General features: G+C 38.1%; 1 protein-coding gene across 10 annotated transcripts in view; it reads left to right on the top strand.

Moving 5' to 3' along the window:
- ZNF366 (zinc finger protein 366) overlaps window positions 1–12,344 on the top strand; it is a 34,053-nt gene extending 21,709 nt beyond the window's left edge. For 9 of the 10 annotated variants that reach the window (XM_032096119.1, XM_032096116.1, XM_032096120.1 and 6 more), the window contains 3 exons: window positions 1,400–1,591; window positions 7,275–7,449; window positions 9,392–9,927. In XM_032096119.1, coding sequence (XP_031952010.1) covers window positions 1,400–1,591; window positions 7,275–7,449; window positions 9,392–9,927 — 903 coding nt within the window. Of the gene's footprint in view, window positions 1–1,399; window positions 1,592–7,274; window positions 7,450–9,391 lie in introns of all 10 variants that reach the window. The other variant, XM_032096111.1, reaches the window with a different exon arrangement.
- The last annotated feature ends 5,988 nt before the right edge of the window (window positions 12,345–18,332 follow it).

Genomic DNA, 18,332 nt, shown 5'->3' with positions numbered 1-18,332 from the left:
CTGGAACATTTCCAAAAAAGATTGCTTTCAAAAATAGGAAAAATGTAATTGTTCTATTCAAGAACATCTGAAATTGACTGTCCACTTTTACAAAAATAGTAAGACAATAATAACACTTTCCACTTTAATAAAAATTTTCTTCCAGGTTTGCATATTTTTCCTTTAACATTTGAATTTTGGCTTTTACATGAAAAGCATTAAAAATACAGAAAGCTAGAGCACTTGAGTCTTATAGTCACATATTCTTTGAAAACCCGACAACCTCTACTTCCACATTTACTTTTTCTTTTCTGCTTCAAGATTATAATTTCTCTTCTTCCTGGAGATTCCCTGGTCTTTGAATTTACCATGCAAGATTCCACTAATTGAAGACTTGGTCGTTTTTTTGTCACAGTAAACAAAATGCCCCTGAGCCCTTAGAGAGCTTCTGCTTATTTGTCCACAGCGGCAGGTGGATTCAGCTGTGAATATAGTTCACAGTACTTAGCTGACTAAAGGCAGCATCATATCAGATGAGCAGACACTTGAAGCTGCTGTTGACATTCAGTTTTAGCTTTGTAATTAACTGTGAAAACTTCCACTGACAGTCATTTCACATGTTTTTAAAGAAGGCCTGTGAAGGAGTAATTGCTCTCACCTAGTAAACCCTTATTACCTTCTGCAAGTTAAACTCTTAGGCTGTTTAGTAGCAAATTCTTTGGTTTTCATAGTATCTAAATCACTCTTTGAGAAGCTGACGGACCACACAGGTGTGAGTAAGAATATTGAATTATGCAGTAGTAAATTGAGTGGTTAACAAAAAAGGTGATAAAAATGTTCTATAAATCTCATCTAAAATGAGATCATTCCATTAGGGTTACTAAAAATCCCACTAAGAATAAACAGATTTTTCTCTCTTCAATAAATGCAAGATGTATAATCTTATTTGGTGGTATTGCTTGACTACTCTCAATTACTTCAGATTATTTTCTCTAGCTTTCTTCAAAATAGGGCTGTGTCTTTTTCATAATCCTGTAATATTCAATTATTAAAGGCAAGCACTACTTTAGTCTTTTAACTGGTGGGCTTTTATTTTGGTCAATACGTGTATATGTTTGATCAATACTTTACTTAAGCAGCAGAGCAGGACAGGGAAGCTCTGACACTGTGTCACATTGATTTGTAAACAAACTTCATTATTTCATTAAGCTTACATTTTGTTTTACTTCTCTGCTTCTCAGAAGCTTGTAAGAGTTAGTCAGGAAAAAATACACAGGTACCTATTACTTGAAAAAATATTAAAAGTGAAATAATTTATTATCAGCTTTGCCAATACAGAATGAATAATTCATACATTGCTGTACTGAAGATTAAATTATCTAGAAAATTTTCCGTCTACAGAATTTTTCTTTTCTTTCAGGGTGTGAAAGAGCACAAATGTGGAATTTGTGGTCGGGAATTTACCCTGCTGGCCAACATGAAGCGACATGTCTTGATCCACACCAATATCAGAGCCTATCAATGCCATTTGTGCTTCAAGAGCTTTGTGCAAAAGCAGACTCTCAAGGCCCACATGATTGTTCACTCTGATGTCAAACCCTTCAAATGCAAGGTAAGTGCATTTGGTGGCAGAGGCATTAACCTACAGTATATAGCATTTTATTATATGGTAGAATTAGAAAAACAAAACATGCCAACACATACTGCAGTTGCACTTAAACTAGCATAAACCAGTCTGGTTTTCTTTTTTTTATCCAGGTTCTGCTTATGTAGCACAAAATAACGGAGGTAAATACCTGTGGTTTACTCCCTTTCCCTTCAATATCAGTAACTTTCATCCTCACATAGTTTTGGGGGTTTTTTGCCTTGTGAGAATTTAACTGCCACAGATGTTTGAGGACAATAAACATATCTGACATTTGCTTTGTACAACCACCCAAATGAAGTCTAAGTGCTTAATAGCTTGAAACACTTACAAAAAGCATTAATCAAGTCATGCACCCTGCAGAGGATCATGGAAAAGCAGCAGCTACAACTTCCCACAGTGATGCTATGCAACAGTTCAAGAAAGCAGTCAGAAAAAGCCACAGCAAAATACAACTACAGGAGGGATTTGAAAGGGCCAAGTGTAATTACCAGACTGAAATTCAGGGCAGGACATCGGTATGCTAACAAAACAGCCTCTGAGACCATCTGGCCTTTCTTACAATCCTGTGCAAATTCCAGTTTGCTCCTTCCCCCCAGCACTGGAGGCTGACATACCCTTTCCATCCTCTCTTCTCCTCCCTCCCCATAAAACATTAAGGCTTTCTTGACCCTGTTCAACTCTAATATATTCCTTATGAATTATTCATGTCTATATTCTTACTCAGTATTGGATGCTACATAAGTTCTTTTGCTGCCAGTCTGGTTCATTACTGTAGTCATACCTTGTGAAGTCAAAGGTCATAGATTTTTTCCCCACTTTAATTTGCTCTAAGAAGACTCTAAATACAGAGTGGAGCATTACCCAGCTTGTGCATAAGTAACTGAAGACTGATTTGGAAGCAATTTCTAGAACTCCTTCATCCTACATCTTTATGGTATTGAACATTTTCTTTAAAGGAATATTTCATGAAGAAGCAGAGATGGATGAAAAATTTAAAGGGAATTATTTTCTCTTGAAAAAATGTAGAAATTCAAAATGTCATAGGAATATATGATATTCAGTGCTAGTTTTAGTAAGAAAATGTCAAAATGAATCTTTCTGACTTCATAATTTTTCTCTGTTAAATTCAAAAAATTTTCCTTTGTAAAAACTAGCAGCAAATTCTACCGACTTCAGTATTTTGTTTTATTTTAATTTATGTCCTATTAAAATATTATTTTGTATAGTAGGGCTTCCATTATTCCATGTTGATAAAAGAATTTCTTTTACTGAAATTCTTAGGCTGTAACATGTCAGGTCTGCTGGAGATTTTCATTCTTTGAGAACATCTGCAAACCTCCTTCTTGCTTCTATTTGGTTGAAGTCCTCATCTGACTCCTCAAAGTTCAGAAAAGAAACTCAGTTTTTGGATCAGATTTTGTGGGTGCAGTATGTGGATACACATGACTTTTTAGGTACGTGCAGATAAGCTGGAAGGTTGTGCTCAGCTCAGTGTTTGATGATGACAGATTATTGAAACTTGGAGAGGGCAGTAGTTGGAACTGGGAAACAGAGTATCACCAGTATGTTTTCCAGCCAGTAACAAAAGCTCTACAGGAACACCTGTTTTTCTTATTTTTTTACTTTTCTGTCCCCACCCAGTGTCCCTAGGAGGAAAGAAACAAGTAAGCACAGCGAATCTGTTTCTCGTATGGCTGAAGCAGTGTGAACCAACATCAGTGCCCCTGACAGAGACGATTGCAACAATAAGCAAAGGCAGAATCAGGAATTACTCTTTTGTATTAGGAACATCTTAACATTAACTCTCTGACAGAGCCCTCAAAAGACTCTTGAAAGCAAATATTTCTGGCTGGTACTCGGAGGGTTAAGGCAATGACCAGATAGCAGCCTTTTGGCACCAAGCTCCTCCTCAGCAGAAGGAAGGATATAGCTTTATGAACAGCCTGCTTAACAATGGCTCACATGTCCCCGGGGAACCGCCTGCAAATAGATTTCATCTTGCTTTCTCTTGTACTTTTCAAAGCTTCCTGTTTTCTCACGGTCCTTTTGGACAGTTTACAGTCATTCTCCCTCTCCTTCTTTCTTTGAGGAAAGGAACACCCTTCTTATGAAGAAAAAAAAAAAAAGAAGAAGAATGCAAGGGAAAGAGAGCACAGCAGTAGCCTTTATACTTCACCACATGCAATGGTTTTCTTTACCTTTTTCTCACAGCAAAGGAAAACATGAGTTTTCCTATGTGTCTAATCACAACTAAGCACAGACTATCAAAAGTGAGGGAGTAGCAAATAGTTGTCCCTTCTGTTTCCTCATCCAGCTGCAGCCTGGATCTCTGTTTAATTTTCCTCTGAAGAGTGAACTTGTCTGTAGAATTTAAAGGCCTGAGCCCATGTTGCCTTGTTTATTTCTGTTTAAGAAAAAAAAAAGACTAAAGAGTTATGAAGGTTTTACACCAATTGGTGCAACAGTACTAATTCTGATCTGTAGAGAAAGATCCCATGGAATTTACTGTTGCTTTTAGTGCTGAAGTAATCAGTGTTTCAGACCTCCAATAAGGGATTCAACGGATTTTTCTTCAGCCCAGACAAACACACACGGCAGCAGATATTTTGAACTCCACCTTTTTCCCTATCTAAAAATGTGTGTTTTAAACAGGAGCCAAAACCAAAGAAAATGTGAGAGAGAAGTACTTTGAGAAGAAACAAAACAGGCTGACAAATCTAGAAGGATGATACTTCACGTGATGGCTTAGGAGGAGAAAATCTAGGGTTGAACTAACAGAGTTTTCTAGCAAACTATACTGAAGTCCGTTTCATCAGCCAGTGCAACAAAGTCTCTTCAGCAGACTTGCAGCTGAGGTATTTCTCTTCAAGATGTTATTTTTGTTTTGTCTCAAGTAGACAGCCTAACAGAAAGTCCACAAGTAAACCATGTTGTTCCTGATATTCCAAGTTCTCTTGCATAAACGTCTCATCTCCCTGAGCGCTATGGTGCACTGTAGAGAGTTCTGCTGGAGCTCCCCCCCCCATGCAGCTGCCTCAGGGTCATCTTTCACACTCTGCTTAGTCAGTGCTCACAAGCCTGTTATGTCACAGAGAAAGAAAATCTTGTACCATCTTCTAGTTTGATCTGCAGACTCAGGCTCTTCAATGAGCTTTACCTGTGTATTCCAGCTATATTTGAGTTGCAGTCTTCCAGCATGAGTGAGAAACCTACTTCCTTTTACCTCTGGATCATAGATATTCATCTGGAAGGTGTCTTCTGCCTTTTTAAAAGGACCAGTAAAACAGAAATTATGCCACAGAGACCCATCATTCCAAAAAACAATTTTCCTATCTGCATTACTTTAATTTTCCTGCCACACCTCTGCACTTTAGCATCATTTCCTCATGTCCCCAGAGAAGATTTCAGGACATGAACACATTACACATCTCTAAGATGTGCCTTTGGGACATGGAAAACCTGTCAACTTTATTGAGAAACACAGAACTCTGATGCTAAAGAACTATCCTTTACCAAGTCCCTGTCTTTTTAGTATGAAGAAAGAGAAACAAATATTGCCTTGATGGAAAGAAACCAAATGCTCCTCCTAGATCAGTTTTAATACTCAAGACCTTATACAGATACAGTTTTGCATGCAGTACTCTAGCCACTCATCTATTCAACATGATTTTCCTTGGTTACCAGTTCAGACAGAGAAGACCTGCTATAGGAAAGCAAGTCCTGGTGACAGCATAAGTCAGCCACAATACAAGCAGATAACCAGAAGCCTTCAGCAAAGAGGTGTTAGAGAGATACTATTGTTGACATTTTTGTAGGAAGAGTAATATTGATATATTACAGGTTGTTCCAGCAGCTGTCAAGATACAATCAGCTGCTGTTATTCCTTGCAAATTTTCTGTGCCCATCAGTACTTCTTCTCCTCTGTTTCCTTCCAGCACTTTCTGAGTTATTTTTTTGGTTCCAGCATTTTTCTGAGTATAAACAATCCTGCATGTTACCTTTGTTTGAATGTGAAGAAGCCAGTATTCTTTCCTCAGTGGATGGATGACCCTTGGAAACAGATACCTTACTTTGAAAAATTAATTTTCAGTGGCTATTCTTTTTTTTTCCACCAACTGTCTTGTCTAACACTTTGCTGATAAATTTATTTGCTAGAATTTTTATTTTAGCAAAATCACAAACAGAAAATCACAAAAGGGTACATAAGCAGGTGAAGCAAATAATTTTTTTAAAAGCAAGTGAATGTTTTCAGAGTCTTTCTTTTTGCTTTTTGACTCAGCTCTAGCTTTTATTTTAAAACAGTATACCTACTAAATTTTGTGTTAATGAACTGATTCATTAATTAACATTCATTGATTAACTCAAGAGAGGGTTTAAATCACAATACATACAGTACTGTTTCTCCAAGGACCCTTTTTTTATCTACATTTCATCCAGATATTCCAGGTGATGACTTTCTGAATTTTAATCTACAAGTTCTGAATCAGATCTTCTGTAATACCCAATAAATAAAATCAGAATTCAGATTATACAAAAATTCTGGTGGATTCTTAGTAATTTCTATTTAGTAATTGTCTGCCAGATGGTTGCTCTGCTAGATGGAGGTTTCAGTTACTCAGTAATGGTGATTCTGGCTCATATAGTAATAAAGAAAACCTTAAGAAATTAAAATCTTATGGTAAAACAAGTCAGGGGAAAAAAACCAAAAGAAGTAGAGAGCAAAGAGAGAAGTTTGCAGAGGATGGAAATAGCCACTTGAATGTGAATAAAATTATAAATCCTGATAAGGAAAGCCCAGAAGACGAGTAAGACTAGATGCCTGTAATAGTGATGTCAAACTCTCATGTCTTAAGAATGCGTAAGAGTCCAGACTACAAAAGGGCCCATCTAAATAAACAACAACAATGAATAAAACCCACCCTTATTGTTCCATCAAAGGGAAAATTGAATGATCAATGGCTTGAGCTGGCAGAAACATGCTTCAGGGAAAGCTGAGTCATTCTTGCAGGCTCAGGAGTGTTTAAATTGCAGCTTGCTCACCAGAGACACCAAAACATACCAGTTGATAAACAAAAGATAAAGCCATCAGGGAAAAAAAGGGTGAGCAAGAAACACAGAAAAACGAGGAATTGCTTTTTCTAACTTTTAGCAAAATGTGCAGCCATTTAATTTCCATTTAAAGAGAAGTAATATTCTGCTTGACTGTTTCACAGAAACCCTTAATTGGTTTTATTTTGTAATTCCATCTCTGCCTGACACTGTCCTTGATTAAAGGCTAGATGTATAAACGAATGGAGTGGTTCACCAGGGCAGAAACTTGTGCTTTGAATCTCATCCAGATTAAGAGCCTTGCAGATTACTCCCTTAAGTCTTTCCCCTCCTGACAACAACATGGACTGCTTTTGGGGAATCCTTGACTATGTGTCCTGGTCACCAATATTAAAAAATGTCAGCAGTTCAGAATGCCTTAGATAGTCAACCATATGTTTTTGTCTGTAGGACTTTTGCATGGAACTTTGAAAAAATATATTGCAGCCAAAAACTGTCAGGGTTTAAGTTGAGAATTGTAGGTTCTATTTCCTTTAAAAATGTTGTCCTTGAAAACACTGCTTCAAACTAATAATTTTCATTTTTACCATTTTTACAGCTGTGTGGAAAGGAGTTTAACAGAATGCACAATTTAATGGGACACATGCACTTGCACTCAGATAGTAAGCCATTTAAGTGCCTCTACTGTCCCAGCAAATTCACCTTGAAGGGGAACCTAACCAGGCACATGAAAGTCAAACATGGGGTCATGGAAAGAGGATTTCACTCTCAAGGTAATAATTTTCAGCAAGATTATTCTCTGTGGGATCTGAATATGTGTATCAGTAAACACAAATGGGCTTTGTACTACAGATCCACCAACTTGTGCCATAGATCCAATGTTATTGCAAGAGGTAAAATCCCATAAGCCTAGGAAGTTGCTATTAGCTATATTACTATAATGTTACATATCAGAGATCCCCAATAAATCCTAAATTAATCCTAAATTCACAGAAACAGAGAATCTAAAACACTTACGGTTCTTTCTGACTGCTTATTGGATTCCAGTCAAGAATGGGAATGGAATCCTCAGACCCCTCAGTGGGTCTACATCTAGGAGCCTTGGTCATTCTGTGCTGTATTGACATAGCTGGGGTCAGATAAAGGCCATAGGCTCAAGATCTCATTTACAAAGAAGCACGTGTACAGGAGGAGATATTCCTCCCCCATCTCAAAGTAAAAGGATTTTTGACTACCGAGGGTATCCTGCAAAATGTTTCCTGTCTGCCACCTACCACATATACTTCCTGAAGTCATCTTCATGTGTGTAAACATGTCAATGCTATCTAAAGAAGTGGGGCAATTAAGGATAATTTTTTTGAGGGTTTGGGTATGCAAGATATGTTTTTCAAGATTTTGCAGATAAATAATTCTTTAATGGGCAAGATTTCTTGTTGTCCCCCATATTGAAGCTTTAGGGCAGCCTAGCACATATGTAAAACGCTTCCTCTAATGACATTCAGTGTAAAATTTATGAAGATCTTAATGGCTAATGAAATAAGTGTTTTTTCTGTAAATCTCCTACAGCACCATGCTAGTTAGACAATTATTTGTAACTGGAGATTGCCTAAGAGCTTTTCATTGTACAGAGATTCTGCAGCCTTTGAGGCTTATCAGATACAAGACTATTTGTGAGGCCTGACACCTGTTTATGAACTCTTTTAACAAATAAGGCTTGTTGCAAAGTTACATCTGCTATCTAGTGAGACTGCATAGATCCTTCAGAAACTGGATTCAATTACTGAGGAGAAAATAGAAACCAAAGAAAGCAAAAGCGAGTAAAATATTGACTTTCATAGCTGTTTGCTATTGGGTGAAATCCTCACCCTGTATTTTCACTAGTCTTTACTGAAGCTGGACTCTGCCTGCAGTATCTGAATTCTTTTCTGTATATCCTGATGATGTTTGGGGCATATATGAGTCCACAGATGCCTCTTGGATAGTCTCTATTTACAGCAAAAGGGAAGACACTGACAAATACTAAGACAAACCAGATCCAGGACTAGATGCAGATTTATACTACACTGTTCAAAATCATCATTTGTTTGTAATGATTTCCTCAAGCTGAAGCACTGTCCAGTGCACAGAGCTTTTCAGTTGATTGGTTTCTCAGTGCATGAAAGAGGAAAAATTAAGGGGAGTCATAGGCTGCTGAGACTGTTGTCTTTTCATTTTTAAAGTATTAACTTTGAACCACAGTGTCCATAGAACAAACACATTAACATGTTTTTAGTGTCTTCCACTCCTCTGAAAAATAAGATACAAAACCTGGGACTTATATTATGGACTGTGATGCTTTAGATCCGAGTTTTCTTTTAAAAAAAGAATAGGAAGGAGGAAGTGAGTAGGTTGGTTGGCAAAATTCACTTTACAAAAGGCCAGACCACTTTACTTTATTCCCAGCTGCATCATCCAGAGTCTGGCATAAACAAAACAATGCTTTTTGTGTCCTAACCTGGCTGTGAAGTGTACACAATAGCACTTCTTTTTGCAGCATCTCAAAGGAGATGCCATGAGACATAAACAATGAAGTACTTGGAGATAGCTGGATGGAAGACAAAGGTAAAGTATGAAATTCAAAGCCACTTCAGATTTTGTTTTTTAGCCATGTTATCAAGTAGTAAAATTTCCTATATATAAATTTTTCCTTTTCTCCTCCCCTCAAACCACTACAAGGTTTTGGAAGAGGAAGGATTACTCTGTCCCAGACAAATGTCTTGAGAAGCTTGGAACAGGAAGAGCCATTTGATCTTTCCCAGAAAAGCCAAGGGAAGGGAATCTCATTTCATTCTGATGGTGAGAGTGCCAAGGGAAGCTCATGCCAGGAAGAAGAGGAAGACAACTGCTATGAGGCAGAGCGGTACAGCCCTGCTACATACCACCATGATGACAACAAGCTGTACATGGCTCAAGATCTCTCTGGCAAACCTGAGTGCATGATGAAGGACTTCAGAGAGTCCTACTGCAATGGGAAGGAAGAAGTCTTAAGTGAGGGAGGACTGGGGAAGAGAATAGGAAATTCCGACAAAGAGGAGAGATGTGGAGAGGGAGAGCTTGCAAACAACAAAGAACACCTCAGCTTTAGATCCTTTGAAAAGGCCAGACTTGGTCACTCTCTCTCTGATTACTTGTATTTCAAGCACAGGAACAAGAGTTTGAAAGAATTGCTGGAAAGAAAAATGGAAAAACAAACAATGCTGATAGGCATTTAAAATGGACATTTAAAAAAAGCTGGAAAATGGTAACCAGACAGATTTTAACATGAACTGTAAGCTACCAAAGCCTGGAAGTCTGTAGTAGTATTTAGAAATAAATAAGCCAAATTATTAAAAATAATTTAGGGTAAAACACATACATTACAAGAATAAAGCAGCTCGAGGTCAGCAAGAAATGCAATAGATATTGAAAAATAACACTTTTATCTTTATCTATTTGATGTATAACAGCCAATGGGTTGGGTACAGAAGTTTACTTCCTATTATATGGGGATAGATACTTACATGCAATTTTCTACTTAGCAGAAAGCAACATACTTCAGCATCTGATTTATTACCTGACTAAATATATATGAACACTTCTAACCATATGCCTCAAAAATATCTGAAAATACTAAGTATTTCACATTATAAGCCAGAGTACTATTAAACACAGCATGCATGAAAATGCCGTCAATATTCAGAACCAAATCCTTTGGTTTACTGAAGTGACTCTTACTTCAACTACTTACAAAGAGAAATGGGAAACAAATTAATACGAAATACTATTTCTTGGGAGGCAGTAAAGGACAGCTCAGTAATGCTTTGAAAGGACTGGAATTTTAAAAAAAATCTAGTCCTCTGGCACAAGAAACATTTGTGCTTTGCTGTGTGTCAGCCAGTATGGGAGTATTCAGAAATTTTTGAAGTGAAATAGCATAGATTGTGTTGACATTTTGCTCTAGTGCCTGCTTAGACCTATACATTTACTGGGCAGCATCAGCATGCAGCATTCGCAATCTTGCCGTAGTTACACGAGCGCAGTATGAGTCATTTCACTGAAAAAATTATGCAGTTTTGCCATTTATCTCTTCAGTTTATCACGACCAGTAAGAATAATTTTGAACTGCACGGATCTGATCAATTTTTGTTTCAGAAGGTAAAAATAACCCTTCTAGAACAAGCAGTACCTCACAGAGGAAAACCTTCCTCTTATTGGAGTCAGAAATTTTCTTGTATTACACACATCTTGAGCAGTAAGCTGCAGGCCTTTCAGATGAATTTCACTCATGATGTTTTTATGGAGTCAAACCCAGCTTTTCATCTTCTGATTCCCATACAATTATAGGTTTATAACAAACATGGAAAAAGCATTTTCCACTAAACTTTTCATTAATTGCATGAATACTTTGAACAGCATATTAGTTCCTGCATCTTCAAGAAAGGTGAAAAGCAGCCCTTCACCATCCTATTGCTTACATGGAAATAAAAATTTAATTAGTCATAAAATTTGTCCTAAGTCCTTCGGACACCCCAGGTCAAAAGGTTGAAATCCATATCTATGGTACATCTCTTCCAAATATTACTCCCTTCTTCACTTACCTGCCAAGTTCTTGATTTGAAATACATTCCAATCATGCTCTCTATATATAGCAAGTTAAAATTAAATATATCTTATGGTTTGCTAAGACAAGTCATGTAGCTGCAGCTCTCTGCCCCTATAAGAAAACATGTCTTTCAAACTAATGATCCTCATGCCTACAAGTTAATCAGGCAAAGTCCTTATTCCTCATATAAAACTGGGTTGTGTAGTTTGGCTGCAGATGGTGTTTTCTTTTCTCAAGGCTGAAACATGGCAGAACACATGCAGAAATTCATGCAGAGAGATCTGTTGATAAAAGAAACAGTAACATACAGGTGATTCTTCTAAATTAACTCTATGCCAGATGTGCATATTTTTTAAAATAGAAAGGTTATGGCAAATTGAACAGAAAGGCAGGTCACTTTAAACCTAGAATTTAAAATTCTTTGAAAGTGACGTGTATTTTAGAGGTACATAGTCATGTTTCTTCAGGGATGAAGAGATGTATCATAAACATTCCTCTTCCTTGCTTTAGCTGTAAGATGATGCCTATTGAAAAAGGAGCCATCTTTCTTCCAAGGAAGACATTGTGGTCAGGTAGGAAAATTTGAAAATTTCTAGAATAATGAGTGTAGCTGTAGTCTTTCTTAGACTATGGGGGAAATGATCAGGTAGAAATTCAGCATGGTCTAGTAGGTGGTCCCTCAGAAATGGGAGCAACTCTTTCAGTTAACTTGGCTCTAGATTGCCAGACAAAAGCTCCCATTTGAGTATATATACAGCCAAGAGCTGGGAGTCTCTAACTCCTAGAATTGTCTCCCTCTTGGTGGTGTAGTTTCCAGATGTGCATGGTTCCAGATCAGTCCACTCCACCTTTCCAGACACATTAGTTCTCATGATAAGAAGAACAACCAAGAATCAGGAATCTCTTCACAATTTCTGGAAAGGTGATCATGCAGATGGGTTGAATTTAGCAAGCCCTTCACTCCTGTAGTAAGCAAAGCAGGAAGGTACACAGCCCTTCCATTGTCTGTTCATTGGAGAGTGCTATGGGACAGCTAGACAGCCTTTACCAAGAAAGAAACAAAGTATTACATATCAATTGCAGTCCAGACAAATGGAGCAAAGGAGACACTTTCAGCAGAGTTCAGCTCCCAGCCACTAATATCAAAGAATGTATTCTACCTGGGCTTCAGCAAAGCCTTTGATACTGTCTCCCATGGCATTCTCCTGAAAAAGCTGGCAGCTCCTGGCTTGGGCAGATGAACTCTTCACTTGGGTAAAAACCTGGCTGTATGGCTGAGCCCAGAGAGTGATGGTTAAAGGAGTTAACTGCAGTTGGCAGATGTTCACCAGTGGTGTCCCCCAGAGGTCAGTAATGGGGCCAGCCCTGATTAATATCTTTATTAATCCTCTAGATGAGGAGACGGAGAGCCACTTCAGTCACTTTGCCACTGACACAATGCTGGGAGTGAGTGTTGATCTGCTGGGGGGAAGGAAGGCTTTGCGGAGGGGTCTGGATTGACAGGCTGAGGGCAGTGGTCAGGTTCAACAAGGTCCAGTGCTGGGCAACAACCCCAGGCAGTGCCACAGGCTGGGGCAGAGTGGCTGCAAAGCTGCCCACAGGAAAAGGACCTGGGCGTGCTGGTGCCAGCAGCTGAACATGAGCCAGGGTGTGCCCAGGTGGCCAAGAAGGCCAATGGCATCCTGGCCTGTACCAGCAACAGTGTGGCCAGCAGGACCAGGGCAGGGATTGTCCCCCTGTACTCAGCACTGGTGAGGCCACACCTCAAATCCTGTGTTCAGTTCTGGGCCCCTCACTCCAGGAAGGACATTGAGGTTCTGGAGCATGTCCAGCAAAGGGCAATGAAGCCAGACACCATCCCTGGAGGTGTTCAAGAAATGACTGGATGTGGCACTTTAGTGCCATGATCTATTTGACCAGATGGTGATTGGTCAAAGGTTGGACTTGATGATTTTAGAGGTCTTTTCTTACCTAAATGCTTCTGTGATTACATCATTCTGCAACTGCAAAAATTAGGTCTACTGGAAGCATGCAGTCCAGAGTTTCCTTGCAGACCTTGTAAGAGAATGTGTCAGATGTGTCCCTAGGAAAGGAAATAACTGCAGATAGTTCTGGGTTGTCTAAACGGTTAATCCAAACTCCTTCAACCATACTCACTGCATTCAATTTACTCACTTCTACAGTTGCAGTTCTCATTGGAGCAGAAGCACCTGACAACCACATACAGACAGATGGAAAGAAATCCCAGAATGGCAATACTATTTGCAAATAATTCATAATGTGAACTCCTTTTCACTGCATTTTTCTAGAAAGCAGAATATTTCTTCACAATGAGACTTTGAGATTCTGCCCGGTCACAAAGTCACACTAAGCTAATTCACAAACACCTAAGTCTAATTCATGATAGAATTCTAAAAAACTCATCTAAAACGGTAAATTATCAATAAGAGAAATTGCAAACAAAATTATTACTGAGGTAAGGAGACAGTGCCAAGTGACTCAAGTGAAGTGGTTAGGAGATGATAGACCTCCCTACCGTAGAACATAATGCAAATGGGTCTAAGACACTTGTTACAAAATGGCTTCAAGGGACAACTTAAAAGTGAAATAACAGCCTTCGTTGTGAAGCACCTTGCTTTTCAAACATAAGTTATTTTCACACTATTTACATTGGCACCGCTTTGGGAACAGACAGTAACAGCTTTTGCTTTTTAATAGCTTTGAAAATGCTTTATAGAAATTTGCTCTCATAATGAAGCTATTTCCCATTTGTAATTTTCAAGAGATTAGCTTCCTTATTTTGCCTTGTGTAGCGGCTCAGAAGTCCAGTGGAGACATTGCCTGTGTCCTGGACATTGGGGGATATATTTTCTTCTTTTTCTCATTCCTAATGTGAGTTCATCTACCTTCTTCTAGCTATGTTGTGGAAAAAAAGTATTTATCTTACTCTCTGTTATTTGGGTTTTCAGTTTATGGGGACACATGAAACTATAGCCCAGTCTCCACCACCTCTATGTAAAATCACATCTATACCAATTTCCTGCACTGTTATATGCAGTCTTGTTTCATTGTTTTGGAGAGCATTACAGCAAGTAAGAGTGGCTACAAACTTGTACAGCTGAGATGGCTGAGATGCTTCCAGAAGTCCTGCTGAGAAAAGGTAAATTTGCCCTACTATAATGTATCTGGGCAACTGAAGGCACATTGTTAAGTTAGAAGCTTTTCTGATGTTAAGGATAGCAGGGAGAGTTTTGCAAGACACTTTGGAGTACAGAGTAGGTGGAGGAAAAGCCAAAAGCTGGGCTAGTAAAGTTTAAGAGTGAAGATAGACAACATATTTACAGGGAAAGTGAAGTCGTATGTGACCTTGGAACAAGGTGTTTCAGTCTGGCCACAAGGACTCGGCCATCGCCTTGTGAAACTGAGTTTTCCTGGCTGCCAGACAGCCTTCAGTTTATGAGGGCAAAGATAGGTGCTCTGTATTCAGAAGCTCAAAGGGTAAAATACTTCATGATAATACCATAATTAAAGTTTATCCTATGCTGTTTCCTGTAGAACAAGTTACTGCACCCACCTTTTCACAACTCTGTGTTTGTCTACTACCTATTCTTTGACTTCTCTCTTCATATGGTGCTGCTGGACTCTGCTGTTTTGAGTGTACAGTTAAGAAGTAATATAAGTACTGTATTTATTATTCCTAGAAATTTTAATAATTATTAACACTTTTGAAAATGTCATGTCTGCTTAGCTGAACAAGATGTAATAGAGCTAACATTTTGTACTCCTAACAGATTTTGCAAATAATATGTTGCATATTTATTTCATGTAGAACATCAAGTTCCTATTTAAAGCCACAGCTCGTGAAGTGAACCAACTATATGTGAATCTTTAGTTTCTGGCTTTCTGTCTCAATAGTAAAAGCATGTATGATGTATTGTATTAATTTAAGCAAATAAATATGTACTGGAGAAGCTGCTGTACTTTGTATTGAAATGGATCTGGAGTTCTTGCTGTTCTAGGTATTTTATGTGGCAAATGCATGGGTCTGGTCTGACAATGTCATTCATCACTGAGCACCACTGAAGAGTGGTTCTTGTAAAGGGAAGGCTAAATCACTGATGGAGGACTAGTTAGACGACAAGAGCAGAAGAGCTGCCAGGTCCTCTAAGGAAGAGAGATCACTTTATTATTACAGACTACACAGAGGACGTAAAAAATGCTCTGGAGTGATTATGGTATTTGTCAGCATGGCTTCAGACAAGCTAAAAGAGAAAGATCTTTTTCTTAGAGATTTTTCAAAGAACTGCATCATGTAAAAAGAGAGGAAAAAACAACCAGATGTATTGTAAGATTGAAGTTAAGAAAATAGAAATACCATTATAGCTTAAGGAATAAGCAGAAGACTGAAATCAGACCTAATGTTACTTTTTCTAGAGGAAAGAATCACTTTTAAGTACTAATTAACCTCTTGAATTTGTTTGCTTTAATGAGATCCTGATTGAATTGGCATCATCAGACTTCAGAGAGAGCATTTCAAAGTGGTTTTGAGCATACAGAAAGCAACTGGAATATTTGCTATATGGTAACTCAAGTAATAACAAAATAGATGTTCTGTTTCTAATTCTTAGAGGTATATGCCTTAAAAAGTGGAAGAAGGCTTATGCAAACACTAGAAATACATGCCAGAGGCTAAAAGAACCCCAGAACTAAATCTTTATCTTCCTCCCCATTTTCTTTTGTTGTCCCTCATGCTTTGATTGTAGGATTACAAGCTACCTTTACATAAGGAGGCTGAGGATGTGTTGGAGATTGACCTAGCTCATTCCCGTGTGACTCGGTATCAGTGAATCTTGAAGTTTCTCCTTTGTCAGTCACAAAAATCTGATTTAGAAAAATATGTTTGGTATTTTTCACAAACTTCCTCTTCAACTTAGCTCAGTTCAAAACTGAGCTATGTTTGCTTTTGTTTTCATTTACATTTTCAAACTAGCTGAAATTAAGTACAAGAGAAAGAGAGCCTCTCAGATGTTCCCGGGGGGCATTTCTGTGCCTATAACGACATGCTGAAAGGCCCAGAGTATCTAAAGATATGGAGACAGCCAAATTAATACACAGCCTCTTACCAAAGTTGTGCCATTAATACACTCTTAGGCTCACGTAGCGTCATACAGCTAAATATATTTGCCCACTGGTTCATAAAGTGAAAATCTGATCTAAAAACACACGCAGGATGCCAGTAATTTCAGCATTTACAAATGATGAAACACACTGCTAATGCTGCTTCTATATATGATAATGTGTGATATGATGGTGTATGCTCTATGATGGATCATATAGCATAAATTTCCCTAATGATCACCTGTAATGAAAGTACAGCTGAACAGAGAACAGACACATTATGAATAAGTCTTCTGATGTCCTATCATTCTGATTACACTCTCTGAAAAAATACTTTACACCTATCCCATCACAGAAATTACTTAATTTGGATGAAGCCAGACTTTCCCTTTACTGAATTATTTCCTGTACTGAATTATTTCTTGTAGTGGGAACATTTTATTCAGAAGACCTCTGTCAATTTACATCAGTAGACAATGTTAGCCTGTGTTTTTGGAGTTGGGATTTTCTGATTGTACTGTGTTTTTTCAGTACTTCAATACCCTTACACTGCTGAATGGAAAATCGTTGAAGAATAAATGATGTTCAAGACACCAATTAGCCAACTAAAAAATGTGTTGCAGTAAAATGAAAATGATGGAGTTGTGTGAAAACCCGAAAGGTATTTCTACCTTGTGGGGAGGTGGAGATAGGAACTGTCTAAAAATGTCACATAAATGTCTAAAGGAAACACAATTATATAAGTGGCAGATATAAACTCAGAATAATATTTATTGATACAGAGTGATAAGTTGCAAAGGAATTCTGCAAATTGCTTTATTCTTTACAGAATTTCTACTACAAATTATAGGACCTTTCAAGAAACACTAAATCATGATCTTTTCTATTTGTTTCAAAGGCCAAGATGAGTTTTTAAAATCAGTTTATAAAGCCAGCCAGCAACATAAATATGATGATAACTGACAACAGTGGTGAAGTCTTGCTGTGAAGAAAGTTACACTAAAATTGAAACAGTATTGTGCTTAGTACAATCTATCCTGGAAGCATGTGAGAGAAGCATCAAGATCAGACAGGTCCAAAATTATATAGGTCTGATAAACATACTTGCAGACACTGCCGGGAAGCTTAGAAAGAAATACAATCTTAGGTGGAAAAAATTAGAAGTCATTCCCTAATGAGAGTTTTCATTAAAGCTACTACATAGCAAGTTCTAAAAGGATTGCATGAGGCAGACCTCACATGAACAGTCAAGACTAGACAACAGCAAAACTAATTCCACGGAAATATTTCCTACAGAAATGTCTGGGGTTGCTCACGACCACAGTGGCTCATACATGTTTGTTACCAGCTCTCTGTGGGAGAAACCACCCCCAGCCAGCTGGCAGAATGGATCATGAGGGAGAGTTGTGCAAATGTCACCCATTACACAGCAGCTAGTTCATTTTAAATATATTATCCCCTGGTTAAGCAAACCTGTCTAATTTCACTCTGAAGGGTATGAGGCATGCTTCTGCAGCCTGTCCAACCTACTCTTTTGTAACATGCAGCTGTGAGACAGAAATGTTTTAAATAGTTGCAGCCATTTCACTAATGAACATCTGATGAGGACATGCACTAGCATTCCTGATTTCAGCAGTGACATCAGCAGTCTTCCTACCTGACTTGTACTAGCAGATCCAATACCTGTACAGCATGAAACCACCCCACTACTCGTACCTGTTGGATAATGTAGAACCTTTGAATTTCCATTGTGCTAGTAGTCTCATTGTTAGGAGTCTAACCACATCACAGATATCTTGACCTATTTCCTCAGTTTCTTGCAACCCCATACTAACAGATTTATTTTATTCTAGGGCTTTAATTGTGCATTTTTAGGCTTTCATGTAGAGCCAATATTTGTGTAGATCCTATTATGCA

This window comes from Corvus moneduloides, chromosome Z (genome assembly GCF_009650955.1).
Source record: "Corvus moneduloides isolate bCorMon1 chromosome Z, bCorMon1.pri, whole genome shotgun sequence".
Classification (NCBI taxonomy): domain Eukaryota; kingdom Metazoa; phylum Chordata; class Aves; order Passeriformes; family Corvidae; genus Corvus; species Corvus moneduloides.
Note: the sequence above shows the minus strand (reverse complement) of the source record. Positions and strands in the feature narration are given on the sequence as shown.